The 17,500-nt window shown below is 41.6% G+C and overlaps 1 protein-coding gene across 1 annotated transcript in view; it reads left to right on the forward strand.

Annotated features, from left to right (window-relative positions):
• The window catches only part of LOC137622442 (rho GTPase-activating protein gacV-like), a 28,459-nt gene that overhangs the window by 6,004 nt on the left and 4,955 nt on the right, over nucleotides 1–17,500 (forward strand). The window contains exons 3-4 of the mRNA XM_068353050.1: nucleotides 8,614–8,713; nucleotides 9,171–9,318. Of these exons, the coding sequence (XP_068209151.1) occupies nucleotides 8,614–8,713; nucleotides 9,171–9,318 (248 nt within the window). The remainder of the gene's footprint in view (nucleotides 1–8,613; nucleotides 8,714–9,170; nucleotides 9,319–17,500) is intronic.

Below are 17,500 nucleotides of genomic sequence, written 5' to 3' on the forward strand. Positions count from 1 at the left end.
ATATCCTTCTGAGGGCTTTATTTTCAAATCTACTAAATCTATTGGAGATTGTTTCAGTGTCATCCAATGACTCATGTCCATAAACTAACACCGATCCCACTAAACTGACATATAGTCTGATTTTTATATGAAATTTTATGTGATTTGATTTCCAAATTTTACTTAACCTAGTAATTGCCTGATTTGCTTTTTTTAATCTTTCACTAAACTGTAATTCTAAAGACCCTGTGTTTGAAATTATTGTTCCTAAATCCTTAAATGATTCTACCTCATTAATTCTTTCTCCTTCCAATGATATTTCATCTTCCATTGCGTATTCCGTTCTCATCATCTCTGTCTTTCTTCTATTTATCGTTAGCCCCACCTCGTGTGATATCTCATGATTTCTGGTAAGCAGGAATTGCAAATCCTGTGGTGTTCTGCTAAGAAAGAAAAGCATCATCAGCATACTATAGGTCTGCTAAATTCCTATATCTAAACCAGTCCAATCCTTCTCCACCAACTGACTGTTTTACACAGTACAAAGTCCATGAGGAGGATAAACAACATAGGTGTAAACACATTCCCTTGGAGTACTCCGCTGTTCACTGGAAATTCGCTTGATAAGATTCCATTAACATTAACTTTGCACTTGCTATACTCATGAACAGACTTAAAGAAATTTACATATTCAAGAGGAATTCCATAAAAAAAACCCCAGGATTCTCCACAAAATTTGCCTATGCACACTATCAAAGGCTTTTTCATAGTCCACAAATACCATCAAAAGGGGATTTCTACATTCTATACATTGCTGTACAATATGTCTCAAAATGAAAATTTGGTAAGTGTAACTTCTACCTTTTTTAAATCCTGCTTGTTCATCTCTCAGCTTTTTATCAATCTTTCTCTCCAGTCTCTTAGGAATAAGAATACTTTATATTTTCATAACAACTGACGTAAGTGTTATTCCTGTAATTATTGCAATCAGTCTGGTCTCACTTTTTAACTATTTTCACCAACACTCATAACTCCCATTCATCAGGTTTTGTCTCTTCATGCCACATAATCTTGTAAAGTAGTCTGGGAGTCACTTCATTTTCGGCAAGTATCATCTTGGCAGTTATCCCATCATATCCAGGGGCTTTCCATCTCTTTAGTTTGTTTAGGATAGCTTCGACTTCAAACACACTAGATTCATTCATGGGCACATTAAGGTCTTCATCAGCTTCAGGTATATCAATCAAATTATTCCCTTATGTCCTATTCATAACTTCACCAAATTGTTCCATCCACGGTGTCTTTTTTTCATCTTTTGGTGCTATAACAGAGCCATCTCTCTTTTTGATGGGTATATGCTTTTTCTTCTTTGGCCTAGTTGACATTTCATTAATAATTCTATGAGCAATTCTCACACCATAGCCACTTCCTGAATTCATAGCTTTGTTGGCCTCATCTGCTTTACTGTCTAAAGACTCTCCCCAGTCATTCCTGGCTTTTCTTTGGACCTCGCTGTCAATAATGGAATACTTAGCATGCTCGACCTTCTAATTATCATTACTTCTTCGAAAACTTTCAACAATTTAATTTCTGTCTTTGTCTCCTTTTTATAGTATCCCAAGTATCATTCAATATCCATGGCTTTCTCATTGTAAAAGTTTGTCCCAAGACTTCACTACCAACTGAATGATATATGTTCTTAATGTCACAACTCTTCTTCTTCTTTATCTGCATCTTTTCCCACTTTTATGTGGGGTCGAGGTTTCTGGCCAGCGTTTTCCATCTACCTCTGTCCCACACTTCATCACCGGTTAAATCCTTTGATCGAAGATTATCCTTGAAACAGTCCATCCACCTTCGCTTTAGTCTCCTTCTTCTTCTCGATACCTGTACCTCCATTTCCATCACTCTCCTCCCAATATACTGTTCATCTCCTATCATGACATGACCATACCACCTCAGTCTACTTTCTTGGATCTTATCTGATAGTTCTCTAACTCCTGTGGTACCCTTAATTACCTCAGTCCGTATCTTATCTCTACTTGTTACCCCACACATCCATCTCAACATTCTCATCTCTACCACATCCAGCTTCTTCTCATCTATCTTCTTCAATGCCCACCTCTCCGGTCCATACATTATTGCCGGTCTCACAACTGTACTGTGTACTTTACCTTTCAACTTAACCCCTATTTTCCTGTCGCACAGCACTCCACACACTTTTTTTTTCTAATTCTTCCATCCTGCTTGTATTCTGTGGTTTATTTCTGCCTCCAGATCACCATCCTCTGCAACTGTTGATCCTAAATACTTGAATTTTTCAACTCCTTTCAATCTCTCTCCTTGTAAACTAACTTCCCCATTCTCACCATTTTTCAATATCAAATACTCTGTCTTTTTCCTGCTGATCTTCAATCACCTATTTTCCATTTCTCTTCTCCACTCCTCCAGTTTCTCTTCTACTACCTCTTGCCTAGGGCTAAACAGTATAACATCATCAGCAAAAAAGATACACCATGGATACTGATCTCAAATACCTTGTGTTACTACAGCCATGACCAGATCAAATAGGTAAGGGCTCAATGCAGACCCTTGATGTAATCCCACATTTACTGGGAAACTTTCTGCCCTCTCATACATATCTTGGGTGATTCTTACCTATTTCTCAGGGACTCCCTTTTCTCTCATACATCTCCACAGCTCCTGACGTGGTACTCGATCGTATGCCTTCTTCAGGTCAATAAAGACCATAAGCAATCCTTTCTGTTTCTCCCGATGTTTTTCTGTCATCTTCCTCAAAGCAAATAATGCATCTACAGTCCCTCTTCCAGGCATGAATCCAAAGTGTTCCTCACCAATTGTTGTTTCATCTCTGAGTCTCTTCTCAATGATCTTCTCCCATATCATCATAGTATGGCTTATCAACTTTATGCCTCTGTAGTTGCAACATTCCTGGATGTCTCATTTCGCCTTATAGATGGGGATGATTCGGCTTCCTCTTCATTCCTCTGGCATCTTTTCCTGATTGAATATCATTTGCATCAGTTTTCACAAGATACCTATGCCTTCCTCTTCAAGACTCTTCCATACTTCTACTGCTACATTATCCGGTCCTGCAGCGTTACTATTTTTCATATTCTCTACTGCTTATTCTACTTCTCTTCTAGTCACTCCTATGGTAACTACCTTGTTTGGGAGTCCATCTTCAAATACTGTTCTTGGGCTCTCCTCATTCAATACTCCTTCAAAATAAGTTTCCCACCTTCTTTTAATTTCATTCTCTTCTGCTAGAACTATACCAAAAATGTCCTGGAAGAATTAGGAAAGGGTACGATGTTGACGTTCAATTTGAAAAGACATACATTTTTCGGTACAAATTGTTCTTGCTGACACTCTTCAAGAAACTATATCTGGTTTTTCCTCCTGTAATGTCCGTCCGTGCACTAGTCGTTTGTTATGTCTGAATACATGTTTGACATCAACATTGCAATTGAATATATGGGAAAAGTGAAGGTATTCCATAATGGCTGATATGTCTTACTTATAACTGTAATCAAACATTTTAACATGTTCCTTCAAAAGGGCCCGTAAAAGACAAAAAAAGAAAAGAAAATAAATCACTACATTTCGACCAATGTATTCCCCTCTTGAAGGTGTACAGTGAAAATTAGAAAGGAGTTGGTAGTGACAGTTTATATATGAATACGCACCTGGATGGAATTCAATTGGGGTAATCCTTCCAGCAATTAATACAACCTTGTTAAAACCATTGGAAACACCCTTTTGTTTTCATATCAATATTTTCTTTTTTCCATGATCCAGCGCATGATATTGCTGATAGAAAGGTGAAAATGCCGTTTATTTGTCTTAGGAAAGCTTTGAAAATTCTCATTAAATGTATGATAAAACACTAATATATAAGAAATTATATCCTCTTATACAATTGCCTATAAATATTTAAATTACCGGACAAAAGATCGTTATGATTATCGCCTGAATTTAAGTCGTTTTCCATCTATCCTATTATGGATAAATAAAATGCTCATTAATCAGTCTTTACAATTACTTTTTTTGAAAATATTTTTAATACGGACTTTATTTATTATTTCATAAATTGACCTTTGGCTCTTTTGCTCAAATTAGGGACCAAACAACTTTTAATTGATAGTTTACCCGTACTGAGTGTTGCTGACCTCTTATTGGCTGAGAGGATACTAACAGAACGTCTCTGGAATCCTATTGGCTAAGAAAATCACATGATAACTCCCCATTTGTTCCTCAAAATCGGATTTGTCCAGTATTTCATTCCGACAAAGCCCCTAATATGGCCATCTAATGGTATTTATAAGCAGAATGCTAAAAAAAACACATTATTCATGAAAAACGAATACATTCAGCTATAATAATACAATAAAAATTCATTATACTTATGTAGCAAGATAAGTGTGATAATGATAATTTATATTCAAAATATTAATGGTTAACTGGAAAATATTATGAGAGATATATAAAAGTTTGAAAAGAAATACCAGACTGAACTTCAGGCAAAGCTGGATTGGTACGAAGGAGTTGGAAATTACTAACCAAATAAGTGAAATATTGGGTTTTTTAATTAGGATATAAACTTTCATTGGTTATTTATATAAAAAAATGTTTTACATAAATCTAGTATGTAAATTGCAATAAATACCATATTAATAAAAAATTTAGTTTGATTTTCGCTTTTCAAAATGTGAACGATTCTTACTTAGCTCGTGTAACCCTGTACATTATTCTCTTATTTTTTATTAAATACATTCAGTCCTACAAGTGGGAATCAGGATATATGATTATTCAAAAATCTATTACCTAAAAGAGCTGTTTTAAGAAGGCATTAAATCATAACGAATATTTACCGTTAAGAGAAAAACGGAACATCCTTTTGATGTTGCATGACCTTTAGAGTACTTTCACATAGATTTTAATTGATATGGCATTATCATATTTCTTATGTTACGACATAAAGTGGATAAATGCTTGAGAGAAAACGAAGCACAATTGACATCAGAACTGTTAGTATAGCTTTTTTTTTTAATAGCCAATAATTCCGAAAAGGTTTTGAAAACAAATGAAGTAAAATAAAACTCAATATGACCTCTCATTTCAATAATTTATTTGCATATATAGCATATATATGAACAGCTATTTACCATTTCATAAGATATTCTTTCGATGTTCTTAATGCTTATCCTGATGCGAAAGAAACTGCCAGTTTCATAAGTAAAGTCTTTTTTTTTTCTTCATTGTGCATCTCATAGTTTATCAACTTGATGACTAATCTATTACTTTTATTTACTAAAACTATCCATTCAAAGCAAATGATGGAAATATGAAGAACCGATAGAGGATGCGAATCATTTGTTAGGGAAAGAAACTTTTATTTGTTCCTACACGTATTTTCCTACAAATTTAAATAGCACGTGAACCATTATTTATACTAAATAATACCTGAAGCTCAACCATGATTTGTTTTGTAGTATAATTAAAACTTTACAAACGAAAGTGCTAGATGGTGGATTACCGAAAGGACCATGTACCAACCGTGTGTCACACTATCGTACATAGTTCATTTTGTGTATATATTATGCTTTACCTTCGCTCTTCCCTCGCACTAAAAAGAACCAAAATAAACATGTCTGCTTTTCTCCTCTGTAACAGTGTCTGTTTTTTTAACATGAAATTTCTTGTTGCTTTGGGCTTTTGTATATAAAGGAGAGTGTTCTATAATAAATTTACTCAGTTGCTTTCATACTGTCTTTGAGTCACAACCATCTCTCGGCCCGTCACAACCAGTAGTGATAAACGTTAACATTAGACGCCCTATGTTATAAGTATCTGAATAGTAATTTGAGGCCTATTTTAAGGTAAACAAATATAATTCATTTCAACACATCACTCTTTTTCATGCATGAGGTAATTTTGCGGAGTATTAATTTTGGTTTTATTTTTATTTATTTTTTGTTTGCCAAATCCTGAGAGAGAGAGAGAGAGAGAGAGAGAGAGAGAGAGAGAGAGTGAGAGAGAGAGAGAGAGAGAGAGAGAGAGGGGGGAGGGTAGTTAGTGTATCGATTATTTGTTGTGATAGAGATTGTTGGTATAAATGAGATTGTTTGTTTACTTTTAGCTAGGTTAGGAGAATGGTAAATGTTTCGGAGCGAATGCTTTTTTTGGGTTCAAGCCATGAAGTCCTGATGTAAGGTTCCTTTCTGTAGCTTCCTAGGGTATATTTAACTACAGTGGATATTCCCAGAGAATTAAACTAAAGGTTATCATAGAATTCTAACTTCTGGTGCAAGTACCCGAAAGGTTTCCCTCTAGGATATCGTATATCAACAGGGGACGCATGTATTAACACGCCACATAGCTATCTACACCCCATATAGAGTTAACACTTCAATATGGAAAGTGGCTGAGTAACTGAGGAGCCATTCCACAGTTACTCTCATCCGTGGCTGCTTTAGGTACTCGAGACGTAAACAAACGGGCGCCATTGCTAAATGACGTCACGTCCGTCCTCATCCTTTTGTCTGTAGCTTCTTTGCTAAGTCGGATTTTTTCCAAGTGCTTTCTTTATCAGCTTACATCGCCGTTATGTCGCTACTTTCAGCCTCGCTTTCTTCTGGAAAGTTGAGTACCAGGTCCCAGTATTGTTTAAATAAGCTCTAGCTGTAAAGCAATTTCTACTTTTCGTAAAATATTGTGTTTTGTGGCAGAGCTGTGCCGATACCGGACGCGCCATTTTATGGCACCGCTGTTCATGTTGCATGCTTTATTAAGTTAGCCAGAACAGCCTTCTCCGGTTATTTAACTAATTAATATTATTAGTTAATTAGTCTTCATAGCTAGGGAATCTTTATATCGTGTTTTAGCGCTCATCAGACTCGGTGGCTGTTCGACCCCATACTAGATCGCTAGCTTAGCCCCTAGGCTTGACAGCCTAGTGCTTGTTTTCATGCATGATATATACCAGTGTTCCTAAGTTAAGTTATGAAGATTGTGGCATTATTAAACATACTATTTACTGTGATGTAAGTGTTTTCGCCTTCGGGGACCATATAAGGGACCGTGTTGATTGTGTATCAACCCCTCCTAACCTAATGTAGGAACCCTTATATGCTCCCTATTCCCCCTGCCTGCGGGCATTCCCTCTGGGTAGACTTGCTTTCCCTTCTATATAGGGGAATCTCGTCTACAACCAGAGTATTTATCGCTTCTCTGCCTACCCTAAGGGAATGACCCCCCCTTAGGGTCGTGCCTGAGATATTAGGAAGGGCCCTGCCCTTCCTCAGTTGCACCTGGTTGGGTTACTCCTTTCTCCCTGCAACTAGCGATGTGTCTTTCAGGCTTTCCTAGCCTAGGAGTTAGTCCTCCTACTCTAGGTTAAGCTCTGGGGGTAGACTCTGTCTTATTATAGTTTGAGACGGTACATTAGTACCGTTCTCGATCTGGGCTACCAATCCTAGGTTAGGGAGCGTTCTCCTTTACCTTGGTGGCCGTTCTCATGCAGAGTCTCCTCTTTAGAAAGACCCATTCTTCTCCCTCCCCACCTATCCCTTTGCTGTAGGCTTGCCTACAAACCTCTGTCCTTAGTCCTACAACTCCTCCCTTGGGTGGAGTGGTAGGGCTAACTTGTTCTCCTGCTAGCTGGCCGCTCTGGTACACTTACCCTTCATAGCATTCTATGGGGGTGGTTGCTGGTGGCTGTCCTGCTGGTGGGGGATTCCCCCTCTTTGAGTGCCCTCTATCCCTCCCTTGGGTTACCACAGGCACCCGGCCACCTGCCGGATCCCTGCCGCCGGATGTTAAGAGTATCCACACCTATCATGAGTGCACTCTCTCCGGAGGGATGCCGGAGGGGTATAGGATCTTACCCCTTCCATCCCTCCTTACCTTTCTCTCTTTCTATCCTGGTGCTGGTACCTTGCCGTCGCTACTGCCAGCGATAGCCGCCACTACCTCAGGTGACATTCTTTCATAAGATGCCTCCCCCCCTCTAAGACGTCAGCCTTCCGTATGCCGGAGGCTGCCGCCTTCCGTCTACATACTGCCGACGTCCCACCACTCATTTTACCTAGTAACAGCTGGCCGACTTTCGGAGTCTGCCACCCGTATGCCGGCATTGATTGTCGACAATCTAGGTATACAACCATATCCATATCTATCTTATGAATTGATCCAAGGCTCACCATGCCGTCAGCCTTCGGCTGCCGGAGCCGCCGCCCCCTGCCAACAACCCGCCGCTGTGCCGGCGGTCGCCACTATGGTATTATCCTTATAGATACTCAGTGTGTCTGCCTTGATGCCTTCCACCCTGCAGGACCGGCCTCCGGTGTCCCGTCGGTCTGCAGGCACCCTCATGAGACGTTAAGGGACATGTACCCCTTCCCTGGCTGCCGGCTACATGCCGACAGTCAATATGCTGCAGCCAGATGGCTTGGCCACTTCCATATAGGTATTGTCTTACCATCCAAGATTGTGGCTATGCTGTTTGATTGCACATTACAATAATTCCAGCATACTCTTTGTATCTTAGTGCAGTCGATTGCCGGAACCTACATTTAACAAGGGTTTTATCCTAATTCCCCTCTCCCCCAGGGATCTGAGTGGTCTCAGACCCTATTACATTCTGTGGACAATTCCTGTTGAAAGCCTAGCTTGGCTCATCCATACGGATTTCCCTCTTTTTGACCTTCGGGTACAAAGGAATTGTCTACGGATAAGATTACGGTAACCGGCTGGGCGGGATTCACAAGTATGTGTCTATCTACTTCCTTTCCCGCTCATTAATCTTAAGCATTAATATGTTATTATAATTAAGTTATTCTTAATTCTAGATTAAGTTATCCTTAATTTTAGAGTAATGTAAGTCATTCTTATGCCTTCCATGTACTCATGATCTCTTTCTTTTACAGGAGGAGTATCTGAAGTGTGAGAGTAACTTCTGCGGGGTGAAGTACCCGGACTTCTACGGGCACAAGGCGTGCCGGACCCACGCCTCCTGCACCGCCAAGAAAGGTGACTTGAAGTATTGGGACCCGTAGAACAGTACAGTCTGCAAAAGTCTTCTTGTCCAGGCGTTCGACGATCCTCCTTCTGCGGAGGCAAGGGACATTGCTAGGGAGAAGCTACGCAAATGGGTGCGTGGCTTCCAGAAGAACGCCATTGGACCGTACCTCCCCAACGAAGATTTGAGGGCCTTGCTTTTCCCAAAAGCATCAAAAGATTCAATGGTCCCCCGTAATCAGATCCCCACCGTCCAGATCGTGGTTGAACCTGATGTAGTCATGGCACAGTCCATGTGTGAGTGCCATCTTGATTCCGACAACGTGGAACGTATGTCGGAAGTGTCGGAAGAGACGGAGAAGAACCTCATAGGCGAGGAACTCGACTATGAGGAAGATCAGGTGGAATACCCTGATTCGGAGACCGAGGTCGCTCCTGCTCCCCCAGCAACTCCTGCACCGTCCGAGGAACCTGTTCCTTCGACTTCTGCCACCCCGGACCCTCTTCCATCGGCTACTCAAGAGGTCTTCAAGATGCTTGAAGCCCTCATGGAAAAGAAGCTGCGAGAGACTCAGGAGCAATTCCAGACGACTCTCGTCAGCTTCAAACAACCGAAAAGGATTTCGGTTAAGGACCTCCCAACCTGCTCGGAAGCTAACCCATGGAGACACGCCGAGCATATGCCAATTACAACTGGCAAGATTTACATCAGTGAAAGGGTTGGCTCTATTTTGCTGGAAGAAGTGGAGTTCTTCCCAAATTTCGAGGCTTATCCGGACTGTTACGTCCGGCTCAGGTCCGAACCAGCCTCAAAGGAGGAGACCGAACCAAAAGAAGTTATTGTGTTCGATCTCGCGAAGGCCCAAGCTATGTTAGCTCAGGCAGTGAAGAGTAGAGGTTTCACTAACTCCAAGATGCCGGCGCTTAGCAAAAAGCATCCAACCTTCGTTGCGCCAAATTCTGCGACCTTCCCCTTCATCGAAAAGGCCTTCACAGCGGTCATAAAGGCAGTGGAGGAAGGGAAACCTTGTCCTGCACTGGAGGAGTGCAGACCCTTCTCCATTACTCTTCCCTCTGATGATAGGCACTGGAAAGACATCCAGTCGACCTTAACGGTAGGAAAACTGGAGCCTGATGTAGCCAGTCGTCAATTCAATGAGGACCTTCCAAGGCTGAACGATTACCTCCTTCGTAGGGAACAGGATATGAAGGAGAGACTCGACGCTTCGCTGTCCCATCAGGTACAGCTCGAACTCATGGCCGGGGATACCAGAGTCCCAGACTTTTATATGGTCCTCGCTAAGTCGCACCTGGCGACTGTAACCAAGGACCTATATAGCTTCACTAGGGCTGGCAGAGCCTGTCGTGAATTCGTGTTCGCTAATGCAACAGTGAAACACGAACCCCGGAGGCTGATTTCCTCCAATATCTGGGGCAAGTATCTCTTCCCATCTACCTAGGGGCAAGAGATAGTGGACAAAGCTGCTACGGAGAATAGGAACCTTCTCCATAAGTGGGGCATGTCCCGCAAGAGGAAGTCCTCTCAGGAGGATGGCCCTCAGCCTAAGAGAAAAGCTTCAAAGCCCAGACCCCAGCAACGTCAACAGAGACGACAGTTTCCGGGTCCCTCTACTCCCCAAGTGGCTACGCAGCCGCAACAGACCTTTCAGTTGGTCCCCCAACCGGTGGTGTCGCAGTCGCCGGTCTTCACCTCTGCATACGAGCAACACTCGACTACCTTTCGTCCCAGAGGTAGGGGCTCAAGCAGAGGTTCGGGCAGAGATTCTTCTTGCCGTCCCTCCCGAGGTAGAGGAGGAAGGGGAGCTAGCGGCCTAGGTGGCAAACCCTCGGGACACCAGAAGCAATGATGTGCTTCAGGTGGGAGGAAGACTCCGCCAATTCCAGGATCGTTGGACCTTCTTTCCCTGGGCACATAGCATCGTCAAGAAGGGACTGGGCTGGAGCTGGACTCAACCACCCCCAGCCTTCCAGCAATTCTTCCAACAGCCAACCCCCCTCCTGGAAGAATATGTCCTGGAACTCTTGAACAAGAAGGTAATCAGGAGGGTAAAGTCAACCAGGTTCCAAGGGAGACTCTTTTGCGTTCCCAAGAAAGACTCCGACAAACTCAGAGTCATTCTAGACTTATCCCCTCTCAACAAGTTCATTGCGAACAACAAATTCAAGATGCTGACTCTGCAACAAATAAGGACCCTTCTGCCTCAAAGGGCCTACACGGTCTCCATAGACCTGGCGGATGCCTACTGGCACATCCCAATGAATCATTACGCTTCCTCCTACCTACGATTTCGACTCCAAAGGAAAAGTTACGCCTTCAGGGCCATGCCCTTCGGGCTAAACGTGGCTCCACGGCTCTTCACCAAGCTGGCAGACGCAATCGTCCAATAGCTACGTCTTCAGGGCGTCCAAGTGACGGCCTACCTTGACGACTGGTTAGTCTGGTCGACATCGCCCGAAGATTGTGTGAGAGCCTGCAACAAAGTCACCCAGTTCCTAGAGCATCTGGGCTTCAAGATAAACGCTGAGAAATCTCGCCTCTCTCCAGCTCAGAAGTTCCAATGGTTGGGAATCCATTGGGATCTTCAGTCTTTCCATCCGCCTTTCCATCCCGCAGAAGAAAAGGAAGGAAATAGCAGGATCTGTCAGAAGGCTTCTAAAATCCAAACGGATCTCAAGACGACAGCAGGAACAAGTCCTCGGCTCTCTACAGTTCGCCTCTGTGACAAACCCAGTGCTTTGTGCACAGCTAAAGGATGCCGCGGGAGTCTGGATATCTTTCGCATCCATCGCTCGAAGAGACCAGAAGAGACGGCTTCCAAACAGACTTCGCTTACTCTTAAAGCCGTGGTCAGAAGCAAAGGCCCTGAAAAGGTCCATCCCTCTTCAACACCCGCCTCCATCGATCAACATCCACACGGACGCTTCTCTGGAGGGTTGGGGAGGTAACTCCCACCAACAACAGGTTCAAGGAACATGGTCTCCCCTATTCAAGACGTTTCACATCAACATCTTGGACGCCATGGCGGTTCTTCTCACCCTGAAGAAACTCTCCCCACCTCCCTCGATCCACATTTGTCCGACTCTGGACAACTCAGTGGTAGTCAGATGTCTCAATCGTCAGGGCTCAAGATCGCCCAAGATAAATCAGGTACTTCTTCCGATCTTTCGTTTGGCAGAAAGGAAGAAAGGGCACCTGTCTGCAGTTCACCTACAAGGATTCCGCAACGTGACGGCGAACGCTCTATCGAGGACAAGCCCAATAGAGTCGGAATGGTCTCTAGAGGCAAGGTCATTCTCCTTCATCTCTCACCAAGTCCCGGAACTTCAGATCGATCTCTTCGCGACGAGTGACAACAATTAACTTCCTCGATATGTGGCCCCGTACGAGGACCCCAAGGCAGAAGCAGTGGATGCCATGTCACTGGATTGGAACAGATGGTCCAGGATATACCTCTTCCCACCTCCCAACCTACTGCTAAAAGTCCTCTCCAAACTGAGAACCTTCAAAGGGACAGCGGCCCTAGTGGCTCCCAAGTGGCCCCGGAGCAATTGGTACCCCCTGGTCCTAGAGCTCCAGCCCACGCTGATTCCTCTACCGGGTCCAGTTCTCTCTCAACAAGTACAGAAATCGACTGTATTCGCTTTATCACTGAAAGTCAGGGACCTTCATCTCATGATTTTCTCTCCTTAGCCGCAAAGAAAAAGTTTGGGATCTCGAAAAAAAGCTTAGACTTCCTCGAGGAATACAAGACTGAATCTACTAGACGGCAATACGAATCTTCCTGGAGAAAGTGGGTCTCTTTTGTCAAGGCAAAAAATCCTACGGAAATCACCATTGATTTTTGTATATCCTTCTTCATTCATCTTCATGGACAAGGCTTAGCGGCCAACACGATTTCCACCTGCAAACCGACCTTGACTAGACCACTCCTATACGCCTTCCAGATTGATCTGTCCAGTGATATCTTCAATAAACTGCCAAAGGCATGCGCTAGACTACGCCCAGCACCCCCACCAAGGTGCTCCATTTTGCTTCTAGCCTGGACAACGATTTGTGCCCTCTGAAAGACTGGACTCAAAAAGTTATCTTCCTTTTTGCTCTCGCCTCGGGAGCCCGAGTCAGTGAAATAGTGGCATTATCAAGAGAAGAGGGTCATATCCTGTTCACAGAGAAAGGAAAGCTTACCCTCTTCCCCGATCCAACGTTTCTCGCTAAGAATGAACTACCCACCAAGAGATGGGGCCCTTGGAGAATCTGCCCCCTGAAGGAAGATGTCTCTCTATGCCCAGTGGAGAGTCTTAAGGTCTATCTTCGAAGAACTTCAGACTTCGGTGGAGGACAACTCTTCAAAGGAGAAACATCGGGTAGCGACCTGTCACTGAAACAACTAAGAGCGAAAATCACCTACTTCATTCGCAGAGCGGATCCTGACAGTACACCCGCAGGTCACGATCCTAGAAAAGTCGCTTCTTCTCTGAACTTCTTCCTGAGTATGGGTTTCGAAAGCCTCAAGAGCTTTACAGGCTGGAAATCATCGCGCGTTTTCTTCAAGCACTACGCAAAACAGGTGCACGAAGTAAAGCATTTCGTGGTAGCCGCAGGTAGTGTTATGAAACCTGCTGTTTAATTCTGCATAGAACAGTGAGTTACTTGGGACTTCAGCTCTATGGGTGCCTATGTTGACCCTTTTGTGATACATAGTGATTTAATGGACACTTAGTGTTTCTAATAGACTGTTCTTACCAAGGTGAAATGTCATAGACTTTACATGAGTGCCACATGCCCTAGGGCATGATGTGTTTTCTTTGAAAAAGACTAGCGTTCCTCTGGAACTTGTTTTTCTAAAAAGTAAATTTTTTTTTCAGAATCAAGATTAAAGTCTTTATTTTCTATGTACATTATTCTTTTATTATTGTAAATAAACTCTATATTCATTATTGTAATTACTACCATAATGATCTGCAATCTTAGAAATAAAATGTCTATATTCTACCATGTGCGTCTCCCTCCGCTCCTATTCTTTATTAAGAAATATACGATTGTTATAGTTTCATTTACCCCTTTTCCCTGAAGAACGAGAAGAATAATATAAGTAAATATGTCATATGCTCACTCATGCCTTGATAATATTCCTATTCGAATATTAACCTTTGTCCTGTCTCCGAGACCAGATCGATCTCTCCTCCAGGGGGAGTAGTAAATGTTATTTACTTACCTATGCTTGATAATATTCCTACCCAAATATTAACCTTCGTTCTGTCTCCTAGTCCAGCGTAAACTCTCCGCAGGGTGAGTAGCTCTTCAATGATCGCTTCGAGATGTTCCTATTGTCCACCAGGACTTCCCTGCCAGGGGGTCAGGAAGCTAGTTCATCATAAAATCTCTGGTAAGGACATGTTCTATAATACTGTTTGAAGCCCTTGGCACTTGGATTGGAAAAGGGGAAAAATTCCACGATACATTAATTCTCTGCTACACTTCCATCAGGACATCATGGCTTGAGCCCAAAAAAACAGATTTTGAGCGAAGCGAAAATCTATTTTTGGGTGAGATAGCCATGACGTCCTGATGGACCCTCCCGTCTATTCTAGTTCAGCCTTTCAGGCCCCTCCCTGACCTGCTGTATCATGGAGATTAGCAGAAGCTGAGCTCAGGATGAGGACGGCCGTGACGTCATTTAGCAATGGCGCCCGTTTGTTTAAGTCTCGAGTACCAAAAGCAGCCACGGATGAGAGTAACTGTGGAACGGCTCCTCAGTTACTCAGCCACTTTCCATATCGAAGCGTTAACTCTATATGGGGTGTAGTTAGCTATGTGGCGTGTTAATACATGCGTCCCCTGTTGATATACGATATCCTAGAGGGAAACCTTTAGGGTACTCGCACCAGAAGTTAGAATTCTGTGATAACCTTTAGTTCAATTCTCTGGGAATATCCACTGTAGTTAAATATACCCCAGGAAGCTACGGAAGGAACCTTCCATCAGGACGTCATAGCTATCTCACCCAAAAAATAGATTTTTCGCTTCGCTCAAAATCTGTTTTTTATTTGACTGCTGCTAGAGGCGGTTGTGTGGGAATGCTGGATTTATCTTATTTAATTGATTTTACCAGCGTGGAAGTGTTGATTGATTTTCTGAACCGTCATTCCTCCTTTGGAGAGACTAAATTTAGAAAGTGGATTTATTGTTGATGACCTAGCCTGGGACTGATTTTGTTTAGACTGCTCTTTTGAATTGCCCAACTGTTGATGACCTGGCCTGTTTATCAAGATTACGCATGATGCTGATGATGATGATGATGACGATGATGATATCCAGGACCCCAATCAGGGAGGAAGTTGCGGAAAACTGCCGCACAGTGTGTTGCTAGCCATAAAGCTGTGGTTGTGTGCTGTAAAAGACAGTTCTGCAGTGTGTCGACGGCTGTGTCAGTGTGCCATTAATTAAGACTCTGACTCATTTGGACGAGTGTCTGTCCTTATAAATATATAAGCCTATATATTTGGGTGTTAGTGTGAAGTTTAATTTTAAGTTTGTTAGGTTTTTTGGGGGGGAGGATTTATTTGAATGGTATACGGTTATTATATATTCAAGTGTTGATAATTCGATTGTGGATTATTTATGTTGAGCGTTTTAGTTTTAAGAAATATAGTATTAAGGGTATGTTTTGTTTTTATTTTCCTTCTGTCCAAGAGTCCAGTTGATAAAGTAAGGGGAAAGTTTTTGTTGCAGAGACAACTGTCTGTTAGAGTGATTCAGTGTGTGGGGGTTGTTCTTGCGACATCACGCCACAATTAGAGTTACATACTTATTCCATTTAATCTTCCTTTTTGGCGTATTAAAAAGGGCAACCTTGAAGTAGGTTCTCAAGAAATTCAAACATTGCGATTCTTGTAAGTTTTATTGACAGGGTTTTTACTTGAAATTAACGTTGTGACATGATTGATAATTTCAAAATGAAAAACCCAATTGATGAATATTTTACATTTGGGGAGGCATCCGTAAGGTAAAAGTCTTAGTTTTCATATGTAAATTGTATCCTAGTGTTTTATTGTAAAACATTTATACTAGAAATATTCAGTAAACAATAAGTCTATCAGAATATATGCAAAAATAAAGATTGTTTCTGATCACTGATATATATATATATATATATATATATATATATATATATATATATATATATATATATATATATATATATATATATATATATATATATATATATATATATATATATATATTATACTTAAAACTTACATATGCTCATGTATGTGTACTTATATATGATTGTTTACATAATTTATTTCTTTATTGTGTATTTCGTCATCAAACCTAATCTCCGGTAATACGGAACAGATACACACAGAAAAATACGTCATTATAACTCCGCTAAGAGACAACTGCCATCGAAAGAAGCTCTTCCTATTCAATGGATAAGAACATCCTGAGAATTCCAAAGCTAATGATGCGCAAAAAAGTTTCCTGAGAAAGATAGAATGATTTAGCAGAGTAGCAAAAAAAAAAGGGTTTTTTGAGTGAGAAATATTATAGGATTTTATGAAGTATTTAACAATTGAGAGAACTGGTGGAAACAGATAATAAATTGTGTTATGAGAATCAAACTGTAAGAAAATATAGGTCTCTGAAATTTACACCTTTGATATCTCTCTCTCTCTCTCTCTCGTCTCTCTCTCATCTCTCTCTCTCTCTCTCGTCTCTCTCTCTCTCTCTCTCTCTCAAATATAGAAAACATTTTCTGTTTTCGAAAAGAACCTTCACTCACAATTGGGGTATAGATCAGAAAAAAAATCTTAAAATATAAATTTAGAAAAAGTTTCCTTTTTTTTTATGAAATGCAATTTTATGTGATTCAATGCTCTTTTAAATCTATTGCCCAGCAATTTCTGAACAAGTCATAATTAATCTATGAAAAATGCACTTATCAAAATAAAACTTCTCATCATCTAGAGGCAATTAAGTATAATGATAAGATTGATATTGAGGAATCTTATTAGAAACGCCCGTTGCTGGTGATACGTTGGACGGGAGTTCGAGACCCACTCAAGCTCGATAGTTTTTCTCATTCCCCGTTTGGGGAACCCGATAGATATACCTGACCCTCACAGGTCCTAGCTTGGGTAGAGACACGGGCTGATCATAATGTATATATGTGTGCAGTATATGGTCAGTCTCCAGAGTATTGTTGTATTAGGGCATTGTCCCTGTGCCTTGCCTCTGTCATTCATGAGCGACCTTTTAAAGGTTTATAAATACGAAACTAGAAAATAGAAATTTCTAAATACTTAATATCTTCATCAACGTCGTGACTGTGAAAATTCTTTTCCAAACCTGTTAACCGGAAATTTTCCAACCTCCTTTTACTGTTTTGAAGGAAACAATGGATACGAATTCAACGGTAATGCAAAGGGGGAGTTGAGAGGTTTTGGTCGAATC

This window comes from Palaemon carinicauda, chromosome 29, assembly GCF_036898095.1.
Source record: "Palaemon carinicauda isolate YSFRI2023 chromosome 29, ASM3689809v2, whole genome shotgun sequence".
Taxonomy (NCBI): domain Eukaryota; kingdom Metazoa; phylum Arthropoda; class Malacostraca; order Decapoda; family Palaemonidae; genus Palaemon; species Palaemon carinicauda.